Source organism: Thalassophryne amazonica, chromosome 13, assembly GCF_902500255.1.
Source record: "Thalassophryne amazonica chromosome 13, fThaAma1.1, whole genome shotgun sequence".
Lineage (NCBI taxonomy): Eukaryota > Metazoa > Chordata > Actinopteri > Batrachoidiformes > Batrachoididae > Thalassophryne > Thalassophryne amazonica.
In genome coordinates, this window is record NC_047115.1 from 3,792,570 (window position 1) to 3,807,439 (window position 14,870).

The following is a 14,870-nucleotide window of genomic DNA, read 5'->3' on the forward strand; positions in this document are numbered from 1 at the left end:
CACATTTCAAAAAAGCTGGGACAGTGGTATGTTTCCCACTGTGTTACATCACCTTTCCTTCTAACAACACTCAATAAGTGTTTGGGAACTGAGGACACTAACTGTTGAAGCTTTGTAGGTGGAATTCTTTCCCATTTGTGCCTGATGTACGACTTCAGTTCAACAGTCCGGGGTCTCCATTGTCGTATTTTGCGCTTCATAATGCGCCACACATTTTCAATGGGCGACAGGTCTGGACTGCAGGCAGGTCAGTCTAGTACCCGCACTCTTTTACTACGAAGCCATGCTGTTGTAACACGTGCAGAATGTGTCTTGGCATTGTCTTGCTGAATTAAGCAGGGACGTCCCTGAAAAAGACGTTGCTTGGATGCATGTGTTGCTCCAAAACCTGGATGTACCTTTCAGCATTGATGGTGCCATTACAGATGTGTAAGTTGTCCATGTCATGGTCACTAACACACCCCCATACCATCACAGATGTATACGTTGTCCATGCCATGGGCACTAACACACCCCCATACCATCACAGATGTGTAAGTTGTCCATGCCATGGGCACTAACACACCCCCATACCATCACAGATGCTGGCTTTTGAACTTTGCACTGGTAACAATCTGGATGGTCTTTTTCCTCTTTTGTCCAGAGGACACGACGTCCATGATTTCCAAAAACAATTTGAAATGTAGACTCATCAGACCACAGCACACTTTTCCATTTGGGGTCTGTCCATTTCAAATGAACTCGGGCCCAGAGAAGGCAGCGGTGTTTCTAGATGTTGTTGATGTTTGACTTTCACTTTGCATGGTAGAGTTTTAACTTGCACTTGTAGATGTAGTGACGAACTGTGTTAACTGACAAAGGTCTTCTGAAGTGTTCCTGAGCCCACGTGGTAAGATCCTTTACACAATGATGTCGGTTTTTAATGCAGTGCTGCCTGAGGGATCAAAGGTCACGGGCATTCAATGTTGGTTTTCAGCCTTGCTGCTTACATGTAGAAAGTTCTCCAGATTCTCTGAATCTTCTGATTATATTATGGACTGTAGATGATGGAATCCCTAAATTCCTTGTGATTGAATGTTGAGAAACATTGTTCTTAAACTGTTGGACTATTTTTTTAAGCAGTTGTTCACAAAGTGGTGATCCTCAATCCGTCTTTGCTTGTGAACGGCTGAGACTTGTGGGGATGCTCCTTTTATACCTAATCATGACACTCACCTGTTTCCAATTAGGTGTTTTTTGAGCATTCATCAACTTTCTCAGTCTTTTGTTGCCCCATCCCAGCTTTTTTGAAATGTGTTGCAGGCATCCATTTCAAAATGAGCAAATATTTGCACAAAAACAATAAAGTTTATCAGTTTGAACATTAAATATCTTGTCTTTGTGGTGTATTCAATTGAATATAGGTTGACAAGGATTTGCAAATGATTGTATTCTGTTTTTATTTACACATTACATTACATTTCACACAACGTCCCAACTTCATTGGAATTGGGGTTGTAGATTCAGCATTAACAATAAGGCAGAAATAAATAAAAAGAAGCGCCATCTTAGAATAGATATCTTAGAATCTATCAGTCACCTTAGAATAGAATAAAATAAAATCTTTGGTCTGTCAGGATGCCTTGGTGCCGCGGGGCCCCACATCCACCACACTAAGGAACCGCGCCGGGTCCTGGGCGACCGGTCTGCCACCTCACCTCATAAATGTAACCAAATATCTGCTGCAGCCAGGCGGACCATGGGTGTGTCCTTGTCCAGGCCACACGTGGGTGTGGCCCTAATAGTTTTGTCTTGTTCTTTATATTTTCTTCTGGGACATTATCATTATGTGTCTGATGGACATTTTTATCATAATAGCCAAGTGACGTGTGTGTGAGTGAGATCATATCATGGAGAAACTGGGGAGAGCTGACATTTGCTGTTTGGTATGTTTATGCTTTTTATTTATTTATATATATATATATATATATATATATATATATATTTTTTTTTTTTTTTTTTTTTTAGACAAGCTACATCTATTAGCTAACAACACTGAACAGTGGATGTTGCTAACTACTTTCTGGACTCACACACCATTCCAGGAGGGGGCAGTAAAACATCTATATGTTAAAAGCGTTAGTGTGTGATTTTACTTAGTAAGTTCAAAAAATAAATTCAAATTTCTTAATTTAGATAGTGTCAATTCACAACGGGGTCGCCTCAAAGCACTTCACACAATGCAACTTAAAGAAGCAAAGCAAAATGAATTCAAACATTAAAAACAACACAGTAAAAGAATAGCCATAAATAAGTAAAAAGAATAAAAGACACACAATAACATAAAATACTTGTGATAGAACAGGTAAAAAAGATGTGTTTTCAATTTAGATTTAAAAATCTCCACAGAGTCTAGCTGTTGTATGTGCGCGGGCAGATCGCTCCACAGAGCTGGGGCACAGTAGGAAAAGGCTCTCTGACCCGCCGACTTTTTGTAAATCCTAGGGACACACAACAGTCCTGCACCCTGCGAATGCAAGGCCTCAGCCGGTACGTAGGGCTCAACCAGGTTAGCCAGGTAGGGAGATGCCAGTCTGTGAAAGTTTTATAGGTCAGTAACACTACCTTAAATCTGATCTCAAAGAAACAGGAAGCCAATGAAGAGACGCCAAAATGGGTGTAATGTGGTCGAACCTTCTGCTTCGTGTCAAAAGTCTGGCAGCAGCATTTTGAACTAATTGGAGAGCCCTAATGCTGGACTGCGGTAAACCAGAAAATAGAACACTGCAGTAGTCCAATCTAGAAGAGATAAACGCATGAATCAGGGTCTCAGCATCAGCCATAGACAGGATGGGACGAATCTTCGCAGGTGAAAGAAAGCAGTCCTCGTAATGTCTCTAAGTTCAATGTAAGTACATAATATACTTTTAAATAATGTTAAAACATACATGGATGACACAAGAAAGTGAAAACAATTATTCCCACTGTGGTCCATTTAAAAATTAAATGACAAAATAGAAGTAATAATAAAATATCATGATAATACTGACAATAGTAATAATGATCATAATAATAGTGTTTATGTGATAATAAGAACCTAAACAATTCCAGTGGTGGGCACAGCTAACCAAAAAGTTAGCTTCAGTAACAGCTAATCAGCTAACTGAAAAGTTAGCTTTTATAAAGCTAAACGGGTAAACAACCCCAAAAATTATCGGGAGCTACAGGTAACCGATAACTTTCAATTTTGTTTGCGGTACACTCTCAGCTGCTAACAAGCCAGTTTTGAGTTTTAACACCACGATCGCGTCTGGTAGCACCAAAGGCGACCACTGACCCATCCAATGAGTCAGCACTTCTGTCTTTGTGTGCCCTGCCCCCTGTTGGAAGCTCCTGTTTATTAGCTCCTGTGGAACCAGCTCCCCAATTCAGATCAGGGAGAAAGACACCCTCTCTACTTTTAAGATTAGGCTTAAAACTTTCCTTTTTGCTAAAGCTTATACTTAGGGCTGGATCAGGTGACCCTGAACCATCCCTTAGTTATGCTGCTATAGACTTAGACTGCTGGGGGGTTCCCATGATGCACTGAGTGTTTCTTTCTCTTTTTGCTCTGTATGCACCACTCTGCATTTAATCATTAGTGATTGATCTCTGCTCTCTTCCACAGCATGTCTTTTTCCTGATTCTCTCCCCTCAGCCCCAGCCAGTCCCAGCAGAAGACTGCCCCTCCCTGAGCCTGGTTCTGCTGGAGGTTTCTTCCTGTTAAAAGGGAGTTTTTCCTTCCCATTGTCGCCAAGTGCTTGCTCATAGGGGGTCGTTTTGACCCTTGGGGTTTTCCTGTAATTATTGTATGGCTTTTGCCTTACAATATAAAGCGCCTTGGGGCAACTGTTTGTTGTGATTTGGCGCTATATAAATAAAATTGATTTGATTACGCATTTTGCAGCAGTGAAGCAGTTGAGAGGAGCTAAACTCCTCTCCATACAAAACAACAAAAAAGTCATTATTCCTTAACAGCATACAGCAGTCCCACCGTGATGCAGAGGTCTTGGAAAATAAATCAAATAAATACAGATAGAATAACTCCATTAATGTCAATTCTGTCATTTGTACAAAGTTAAAATATAACACATATCTTTTAATTTTAAATAATGCACTAATTCTGAGGTTTTGTAGCAAACACACGCAGATGCCAAAGGGATTATGGGTAAAATGAGCCTCCACTAACACTGATTGGTTGACTCATTCATTCTATGTAAAACCAGACACGTTAATGTGACGTGTGTGTTGGTGTTTACATATAAATGTGCTTTTGTAAAATATGCCATTTTTTTATTTGTTAAAAAAAGCCATTTGCAAAAGCCAAAAGTCAAGTTGTGATTAGACAACCGTCTAATATAACCGGGGTCAAAATGCATAGAACACAGCCATCTACTCGCGCTCAGACCCTAACCCATAATCCTTTGCGTGCCACAGAGTTGCTGCAATTTAAACAACACAGAGAGAAAACACGACGCCAGTTGTAAATTACAACCAAAATGTACATTTTTATCCTTTTCATCTGCTGCAGCAAGAGGCAAAGGATTATGGGATGGGGTGAATACTGCCATGAACACTACTAGCCAGTAGATGGCAGTAGAGACCACGAAAACTTGCTAAAACAAATATTCCAAATAAATAATCCGTCTGCTCCGTTTAAGCTGCATGGAATTTAATAAACACAAACTGAATTTCAGACATCTTATATATATTATATATATATATATATATATATATATATATATATATATATATAACAAAGACGACAGTGTTTGACATAAGCAGGACGTTAAAGAGCAAACAGGAAGCGATTGCAGCTCACAATGATTCCAGTTGAAAATAATGGAGAAGCAACCTGAGCTTCTTCTGGGATTTTTACAGTGCGTCTCAGATACATTTCTTCTGTTGTGAACTTTTACCCTTAATGCACTGCCGAGGTATGTCCACACTAAAACCTTCAAAATTAGTGCAGTACTTTAAAACTAAAAATATATCTGATATTTTCACTTTGTAAAACTTCAAACGTGACGTTAATTTCAATAACTTGTCCAAAATTAGTTTGGTTAAAATTGTAACCATAAGTTACAACTGTAGCCCTGCAAGCAAGTCAGTATGGTGTCAAAAGAAATGTTTTTTTTTTCCTCTTGCTTTCTTTCTTTTCTGTGACCAGCTCTCCTCTGTCTGTGGAGGATAGAACTGTATGTCTGCTACAAAACATTTAACAGGTAGGCACTAAAATCTTTGATATCAGACTTCATAAAGGTTTCTAACTGTTAAGCTTTATTCACCACACCTGGAAAAATATGTTAGCGGTCTAAAACTCATTGGACCAAAATTTATCGGAATATAATTAGTCTGCTGATGGTTTTCAGAGTTATCTGAAAAGCTAATCTGATAATGAAAATATTAGCTTTGATAATTAGCAGTTAGCAGATTAGCGGAACTGCCCACCACTGAACAATTCATAAATACATTAAGACAGTAAAATAATAGTAAAAATGACATAATTAACAGGAAATAAAAGGGTTGAGTTCTTCTAACACTGAGGTCTAAGGTTAAAACATTCTGGACTCACACACAATTTCAACTCCTTGCATAATTTATTACCACCCTTGAAAAATGTCAGCTACCTATTTATGTACATGACCCAATCTAGAGCCCCACGGACAACACGCTGGTTATTTTAATATGGATTTAAAAAGTTTGTCCTCAGTCAAGTCCAAACTAAATGTAATTGTTTTCATTCATATTGCTGGTGAACAATCACATCAGGAGGAACTAAAAAGAAAAAAGGTTCTGATAACTTCAGCTGGGAGTGTGAACGAGATTCATCACGTGCAAACTCACAATGTGCGCAAAGAGGCTGACGGGGGAATTTTCCTTCTTTGTAATTTTCACTTCATGTTTGATGCAGGAAAACACTCTTTTCAAATAGCATTTTTTTTCATACTTTGTCATCAGTTTGTTTTGTATCAGCAAAAGGAATAAGATGATCCTCCTGCTGGGATGGTACACGGCACCAGTACCTGTGGCTGGTTCTCCAGTTCATTGTGAACCACCAAATGCAGGTGACGTCACAAATGCCATGAAACGGCTGAGAGCAGGAAAGTCCTCCAGGAGGGCGGACACACTGCTGTCTGTCGTATCCTGGGACGGGTTTGTGGTCCACTGTGGGCTACTGTTGTTGTTAAGGACCTGCGGTGGTTCTGTGGTGTGCAGCTGGTGGAACCTTTGTGAGGATCCACCTGTGGTCCTTCTGTGTCCTCAGGGTTCGTATCTGTGTGTTTGTCTCTGCAGACGCTGTACAGCTCCATCAAGAATGAGAAGCTGCAGTGGACAATGTGAGTCCTCTTTAACCCATCTGTCTGTCTTATTTAAACCTCTGTTGCCATGGTAACCCTTGCCTGCGTATTTCTTTCCCCTCGCTGTAATTACAGGTCAGGATCTCGACTCCCACAGTTTCTCACACACACATTTTCTTAGTATTCTATTTTCTTGTCAGTGTTAAAAATGTCTTTTTCCGACTGACAGCAATGAAAAAGTTTGAACTTTAAATGACAAAAGGACAGTTTTGGTTTGAGAAAGAGCTGATGTTCACATTGAGAGCGCTCAGGAAAAAGTCCAGAGAGAAGCACTCGACTCGGTGGCTGTGGACCTTCAGGAGGTTTGTGACAGGACAACACCTCAAAAGGTTTGGAGGAGTGTCATCAGAGAGGTGTGTCTGGGCATCCAGGACCCGGGTTAGATTCCGTTTAGTGGGTCTGCTGCTGTTCCGCACCACAAGGAGGCCGCGGAGAAGAAGCCAGAAGAATTGAAGGACTTGGAAAAGTGAGGTGAAGATGAGTGTTTGTGATCTGGTGCTAATCAGGATTCAGAGGTCAGCGTGCAGGGACAGTTTCTGTCTGTGGGATCAGTGGCAGCTGATGTCATCTGGATGGATACCAGAATTAAAGCAAAGGTTAAAGGTCAGGTTTATATACCCAGTAATGAGAAACGGACAGTGAAGGGAATGCAGGAGAAGAAATGAGAATGCTAAAGTGGACACGTGGATTTACAAAGACAGACCAAAAAGGACATGAGTGAATCAGAAGAACCAGAGGAGAAGGAGAAAGACCTGAGACCACGGGGGACAGGAAGCTGAGTTTAACTTGGACACGTGTCCAGATACGATATGTCGCTAACAGAGAGATGAGAGTGGACGTACAGGGGACGATAAAGACCTGGACAGAGTGAAGGAAAAGGAGGTCCAGTACCTGACTGTGGAGAAAGTTCACCAGAAGGACGGAGGCACATCAAACTGACACTGCAGGTCGATCAATAAATCACTGAATCTAAAGTCGAGGGCGGATCAAAGTGCTCGTTTCCTCCGTGTGATTGACAGAAGAACGTTTGCAGTTGCTGAGCACTGTTGACAGACTAACGTAACCTGCTTCCTCCATCAGCGACGAGGAAGACCTCCGGAAGTCTGTGCTGGAGCAGGCTGACGCTCGGACCGACTCCGCCTCTCACACCATGAAGCGGCTGGGTGGTGGAGGAAACCCGCTCGTGGGCATGGCTCAACAGGCCAATGGTGAGCTCTATAAGAGTGGCTTCCTGGTCCGCAAAGTCCACGCCGACCCTGACGGAAAGAGAAGTATGTGACTATCTGAGTCCAGCTGGTCTTTGGGGGTGAGGCACTGACCCTGTTTAATAATATCCCATCATGCCTTGTTTGTCTCAGCTCCACGGGGTCGGCGGGGCTGGAAGTCTTTCTACGCCATGCTGAAGGGTCTGGTGCTCTACCTGCAGAAGGTAAACCTCGGGACTGTGTTTAACACCCACCCACACATTGGTGCTCCTCACACTGACCTTATCCTTTAACAGGATGAGTACCGCACAGACGGCGAGCTGACCGAGGAAGATGTGAAGAACGCCGTGTCCATCCATCACTCTCTGGCCATGAGAGCCGCCGACTACAGCAAGAGACCCAACGTCTTCTACCTGCGCACGGCCGACTGGAGGGTCTACCTGCTGCAGGCCCCGTAAGGCTCCGCCCACCTCCGCTCTGCTGTCACATTTGTTGTAATGGCATGAAGGTTGGCAAGAGACGCACTCTGGGTACTACAGGCTTCCTGAGTAAATAAGCGTGGATGGGAAAGGTTGTCAGGCGGTGGAAGGAATACTTCGAGGATCTCCTCAGTCCCATCGTCACGTCTTCCGAAGAGGAAGCAGAGACTGGGGACTCAGAGGCAGACTCATCCATTACCCAGGCCGAAGTCACGAGATGGTTAGAAAGCTCCCCGGTGGCAAGGCTCCTGGGGTGGATGAAAGCCGTCCTGAGTACCTTAAGTCTCTAGATGTTGTGGGACTGTCTTGGCTGACACGCCTCTGCAACATCGCATGGCGGTCGGGGATGGTGCCTCTGGATTGGCAGACAGGGGTGGTGGTCCCTCTGTTTAAGAAGGGGGACCGGAGGGTGTGTTCCAACTACAGGGGGATCACACTCCTCAGCCTCCCCGGTAAGGTCTATTCCAGAGTACTGGAGAGGAGAATTCGACCGATAGTCGAACCTCGGATTCAGGAGGAGCAGTGTGGTTTTCGTCCTGGTTGTGGCACACTGGACCAGCTCTACACGCTCCATCGGGTGCTCGAGGGTTCATGGGAGTTCGCCCAACCAGTCCACATGTGTTTTGTGGTTCTGGAGAAGGCGTTCGACCGTGTCCCTCGGGGCTCCCTGTGGGGAGTGCTCCGGGAGTACGGGGTCCGGGGTCCTTTGCTAAGGGCTATCCGGTCCCTGTACGACCGCAGCAGGCGCTTGGTTCGCATTGCCAGTAGTAAGTCAAACCTGTTTCCAGTGCACGTTGGCCTCCGCCAGGGCTGCCCTTTGTCACTGGTTCTGTTCATTATCTTTATGGACAGAATTTCTACGCGCAGCCAGGGTGTAGAGGGGATCTGGTTTGGGAACCACAGAATCTCGTCTCTGCTGTTTGTGGACGATGTGGTTCTGTGGAGCTGAGTAGGGGGACAAATTTACCGATCGATCCACGTTCTGATCCTCACCTATGGTCATGAGATTTAGCTCATGACCATAGGTGAGGATCTCATCTCGGCCGCTGGTACTCGCGATCACAAGTACGAGATCGCGAGTACCAGCGACTGAGATGAGTTTCCTCCGCAGGGTGGCTGGGCGCTCCCATAGAGATAGGGTGAGGAGCTCGGTCACTCGGGAGGAGCTCGGAGTTTGGCCGCTCCTCCTCCACGTCGAAAGGAGCCAGTTGAGGTGGCTCGGGCATCTTTTCCGGATGCCTCCTGGACGCCTCGTTGGAGAGGTATTCCGGGCACGTCCCATCGGGAGGAGGCCCCGGGGAAGACCCAGGACACGCTGGAGGCACTGCGTCTCTTGGCTGGCTTGGGAACGCCTTGGGGTTCACCCGGAGTTGCTGTGTGGATCGGGAGGTCTGGGCGGCTTTGCTTGAGCTGCTGCCCCCGCGACCCGACTCTGGATGAAGCGGAAGAAAATGGATGGATGGATGGGGAAGGTCCTCGGTCAGACCTCAGCAGGTTCCTGGGTCCCACCAAGGCCTTCGTGTGGTGATGGTGGATCAGCACGCTCTGACTCCAGCACGAAAGAGCACCAACGATTTCAGGTAAACAACTTCTTTTCTCTGCAGGAACGCAGAGCAGATGCAGTCGTGGATCACACGCATCAACACTGTTGCTGCCATATTTTCGGCTCCACCCTTCCCAGCTGCTATTGGCTCTCAAAAGAGGTTCAGCCGTCCTCTGCTGCCGGGGTCCAACACCAAACTCACCCAGGTAGGATGTCTGTGTGAAGAAAGGGCTTGGTTCCATGTTGGGTCTGTTGGACCTTTACAACACAAGTTCATTCATTCCCAGCTGTCAGTTTGGACCTCTGAGCTTCTATAGCAGAGTGCAACCTTTTTGAGATGGTTCCTCAGGAGGAACCTGACTTGTGGAGGTGAACTGTGCTTTAGAAGCATCACTTAAACACTTAAGATTTGTTTTTTTTTTTCTCCTCAGATTCTACAGATGGAGCCTTAAATTCTAAAAATTCTAAATTCAGCCTGAATGATAAAAAATTAGTCGTTCAGAAGATTTACAGTGAATTTCTGGGACCTTCTGGACCCATTGGTCTTGGTGGACGTAAACATGTGAATAAAAATAGAATAGAATAGAGCCTTTATTGTCACTGTTCATACATATACACAACGAAATGTGGCCTCTGCATTTCCGTCCTAATTACAGATAGACACAATACATCCAGTAGGGGCAGTGTGTAGCCACAGCCCAGTGCCCGGTGAGAACATACAAACCCCAAACAGAAAGGGCGGGAAGCGATCTCACCGTGCTGGTCAAATGCTGGAAAAATATGCTTTAACCTTCAGAGGCTTCAGTATGAAAATGACCACGACCGTATCGACACCCAAATAACGAAAAATAAAAGATGACGCAATTACTGAATTATTCAAAATGAAATATATCACACTGGATCACAGGTCTGGCAACTTGCTTCTGCCGGACTGTTTGCTGTTGTGACACTGTTCTAATCGCTACACGATTGTATTTGTTTCTTTTATTTCTGTTTAACACTTCTTTTGGATTTTCAGTGCATCTGCTGTGAATCTTATTTAACTACACTCCTCCTGTTGTGAATCGTTAGCGGTTAGCTTTCACTAGCAATTAGCTTTTGCTAGTGGTTAGCTTGCCTTAGCTAGGTCGACTTACTCCACTCCCCCACCCCCGTTTCTTTCCTTACTGTTTCTGCCAGTCTAATACTTCTGTTAGTTTTTCAGTGTAACTGCTGTGAATGTCATATTTCATCGTTTTGAGGCTCACCAGCGCCTCCCACTGGATCAAACTGTGTCAGACGTCCTGTCAGTTTGGGTCTCATGGGTCCGTCAGTGTTGTGTCACTAAAATCATCCCCGTGTCAGCGTCTGTTCCCACAATTCTTTGCTTCAAAGCAGAGTTTGATTCTCCCATCTGTCCAACAGGAGGAGCAGGTCAAATCCCACGAAACCCGCTTCAGGGCGGTTTCCTCCGAGCTGGTGGAACTCACCAACGTCAGCCAGGAACGCAAGGTCAGAGGCCGTGACCAGGAAGAGCAGAAACTGCGACAGGAGTACCTGGAGTTTGAGGTGAGGAGGTGTGATGGGTTGACAGTCTGAGGAGGACCCAGGTTCGACATGACCAGTGTCTGTGGCACTTTTTTACTCCAAACACAAACTGAACTTTAAATTTATTACTTGATAAGAAAACATCGTTCTGTACTTCCTGGTCCGGATCAGGTCTGGGACGTGTACCTCTAACGAGGTCTTTAATAACAAGAACAGTCACAGCTGCAGCAGATCCATGGACCTGTGGCCTATTTGGACCCATGGAGGTTCCATAGTACCTGGTCTGTGGAACCACCTGACCTGGACTGACAATGGTGATGGTTCAGGAACAATTTAATTTACAGCCCTGAGAAAATGTTGACTTGAGGTCAGGTGGAATTGACAGAGTTCTTTGCTGATCAGTCTTCTGTTAACAAGCAAGTGCATGTGAGTCAGAGGGATCAAACAGGTTCTTCAGGAGATCCTGGAGCATGAGGAAACTTCAGATTAGTTCCAAAATCTAACAGGCAGTGAAAGAAAAAGTGTCCACAGCCAGGATCGGTAGGGCGCAGGTGGAAAACCAGGGTAGAGGCAGAGCCGACGAGACGGAACACAGGTCTGCTGGCTGCCCGAGGAAGACCCGACGTGCCCTCATCTGATTAAACATGGAACAACCAGAAGGCCAAATATGACATTTCCACCACAACAGGGACCTCCAGGCCAGCCAACAGGTTAGTCCAGATGGGCTAGACGGAAGTCCAGATTGAGGGAGGCATCCAGGATAAAGAAGTGAGCAGTACCAGAACCACCAATGCACCCCCTGTTAGCAGGGCTGGCAGAGGAAGGCCAGCAGAAGAGCACACAGGGTTCGAGGTGTGACTCCTCAGGGAGACGTTAGTGACACTCATTCACAGACTCTCAGATGGTCTCGTAGGGTCACGAGACCATCTGAGAGTCTGTGAATGAGGGAAACTTTAAAGCAGGAACTCATGTTTCCGTCACCCGTCTGAGGCACAAACATCCGATTACGGAGTTTTTACGCTCGCTGTGACACAGAGGTTTGGATCTGCGATGATATCACGTGAGTTTCGGGAGGAGACTTTGTCTACTTTTTGGAGGTGTTCCCTTAATTTAAAGTACACACTTTTATTACTCTAAAATCAAACTGAGTAGAATATTTGATGCTGGTGACCAAATGATCACTTAACATGACTCCCATCAGAACCCGTCAGAACTGGCTCTGCCCATCAGGAAGCAAATCATGAAACCAGGAATGTCCAGTCAGCAGGTAAACTACAACTAGACCAAAACCTCACCCTGGTCAGCCGGGTCTCGTGTCTCCGTGTTCTTCTGGAGGGTTTGGAATCAATAATCGTGATCAATAATCAGTCTGTGTCTTTGCCCACAGAAAACGCGGTATGGTACGTACGCCATGCTGCTCCGGGCCAAGCTGTCCAGTGGGGACGAGGACCTGTTGGCGTTTGAGTCACGGCTTTTTGATGACTGTGGCCTCCAGAGGGCATATTCCAGCCCCACGCTGCCCCTTAACCCCACCGCCAAGGAGAAGAACCGCGGGACCAAGACCTCCAAAAGCCTCAAAGTGTCCTCCTCGTCCTCCAAGAGCGACCGAGACGGAAGCAGGAAGGACAGCTGTGGTAGCCAACATGGCAAGCAGCAGACGGCTAAACAGGAAGAAGACGGAGACACAGCGTAAGACGGGGAGAATATCACAGATGATGTCACAAAGAACTTTTAGTTCCTGAGACAGGAAGAAGAGCGCTGGCGTCCACAGTGAGTCATGTGACCACACTTTTCAGGGACTGTGGGCTGTGTTTTTGTGATGTGACAGTAAATCAGGATCAACTGGAATCCAGGAACCTTCTGGATCAAGTTTTCAGAGTTCCTCGGTACTTTCTCTGACTTTCAGCATCTACGTTACTCTGTTGCCCCTAGCACTTGATTGGGAGCCGGTTACCATGCCAACCACTTCTGACAGGCTGAGAGAGTGTGGGACTGTTGCTGTGGTGATCTGCGCAGTTAGGGGGCGCTGCAGCCAGAACTCCAAACACAAACAAGACAGGAAGTAGTACCTCCCTCTGGTACTGTGAGTACTCAGTAGTACTGTTAGCACACAGCTGGAACTAACAATTATTGTGATCCCCCCCGCCTCCCCCAAAAAACAAAACAAGACAAGATTGCTCGTGTCGTCTGTCCAACGTCCTGTTTGTCCAAAAACAAACTAACAAATAAATATTCTGTTTCAGTCAAAGTGATAAAAATAGAACCTTAACGTCTGTTTCTGTGTTAATTTTCCACGATCAGTAACCATAAGCACTCAGTCCACAGAGGACAGCTAATGTCCAACGTGCGGAAGACAGCTAATGTCCAACGTGCGGAAGACAGCTAATGTCCAGATGTTGACATGAAAACAAACAACATCCCAAACTGGACTCTAAAGTCAACCTCTGATCCAAATGGTGCAGCTGATCCCAGCTTGTGATTAGAACTGCTGCACTGCCCCCTGCTGGACACTGACCCAACATGAAGCTGATGACGCCAAGATGAAACACACAGTAACCGTGGCAGCAGTGAGACGTTAGTGCTGCCTGTCTGTGTCAAATGAAGACATTTCTACCAGCTGACGTTTTCTCACGAAATCGCTCTGAGTTGTTTTAACGGTATCATGAGATGTTACGTCAGAATGAGCCGGTGATGAGTCCTGATGATGACGCGTCATCGAAGGAAAATCTCACCAATCACAGAAAACTGTTCAGCGGTAGAAACATCCATAGATTGAAAGATGTATTTTAGCTGTTAGCCTCGCACGAGCTTCAACAACCACAACGTTTTCTACAATTACCAGAAACTGTTAAATCGGCCTGAGGTTCGACAGATTACCGTCGACCTCCAGGCCGAGAATCAGTGACAATAATCAACCGCTACTAATTAATCATGTGACCAGAGTTCATGCCTGTCATCGTGCTGCTGACCTGCGCCGACACACTCGTAGCTCCAGAGACACCCACGTGTGTATATTTTGCGTTGTACACTTTGCGTATAAATGCTGTAAATAAACGTTGACTTTGAGAAGCCATATTGCAGTTGGGCTAACGGCCTCGCTCGTGCACGTCGCGGTTTTTGGGGATGAGGGAGTCTGAATTATTTATTGTTTTGTCATCGTCTGATGATTGCTGACAGACTTTAGCTCCCGTGAAGTTTTCGTTTTTTGCCAGTGTTGCTGTGGTTCCAGCATTAGCTGTTAGCTGGCTAATAGTTGTACATCCAATAATGTCAGATTTTGATCGTAGCCAAAATAAAATGTACAATTTGGAGGCAAAAAAAATAAAGAGACTCTGAAAATGTGTTTGAGACTTTTCAATCTATTTTGTTGTTTGTTTGTTTTAAGCAGAAGTTTGAAAGATGAATGAAGCTTCTGAAAGTCGTGGAATTGTCAGGAACAGTTTTAATGTAACTATAGTTATTTCATAGAATTGATGAACATTTACACCATTGGTGGTTGAGGAGGCGAACACTGAGGCAGTGGGAGGAGTTTAGAGAGACCGTCAGATGACTCAGGACAGGGAGGCAGGTCTTAGTCCAGGCTGGACCGAGGGAACTGAAAGAACACTTTGAGGAGCTCCTCAATCCGAGCAACATGTCCTCCTCAGAGGAGACTGGGTGGAAGGACCAGTTCACATCAGCAGCAGGTCTGAGTCCAGCCCGCTTGAGTTTCTTCCTCAAAAATCACTGGAGGGAG

The 14,870-nt window shown here is 45.3% G+C and overlaps 1 protein-coding gene across 3 annotated transcripts in view; it reads left to right on the forward strand.

Annotated features, from left to right (window-relative positions):
- The window catches only part of LOC117522820 (PH and SEC7 domain-containing protein 1-like), a 114,703-nt gene extending 100,227 nt beyond the window's left edge, over positions 1 to 14,476 (forward strand). For all 3 annotated transcript variants that reach the window (XM_034184225.1, XM_034184224.1, XM_034184226.1), the window contains 7 exons: positions 6,316 to 6,359; positions 7,461 to 7,651; positions 7,739 to 7,809; positions 7,882 to 8,039; positions 9,669 to 9,813; positions 11,012 to 11,155; positions 12,522 to 14,476. In XM_034184225.1, coding sequence (XP_034040116.1) covers positions 6,316 to 6,359; positions 7,461 to 7,651; positions 7,739 to 7,809; positions 7,882 to 8,039; positions 9,669 to 9,813; positions 11,012 to 11,155; positions 12,522 to 12,827 — 1,059 coding nt within the window. In that variant the 3' untranslated portion in view covers positions 12,828 to 14,476. The remainder of the gene's footprint in view (positions 1 to 6,315; positions 6,360 to 7,460; positions 7,652 to 7,738; positions 7,810 to 7,881; positions 8,040 to 9,668; positions 9,814 to 11,011; positions 11,156 to 12,521) is intronic.
- Positions 14,477 to 14,870: the final 394 nt, after the last annotated feature.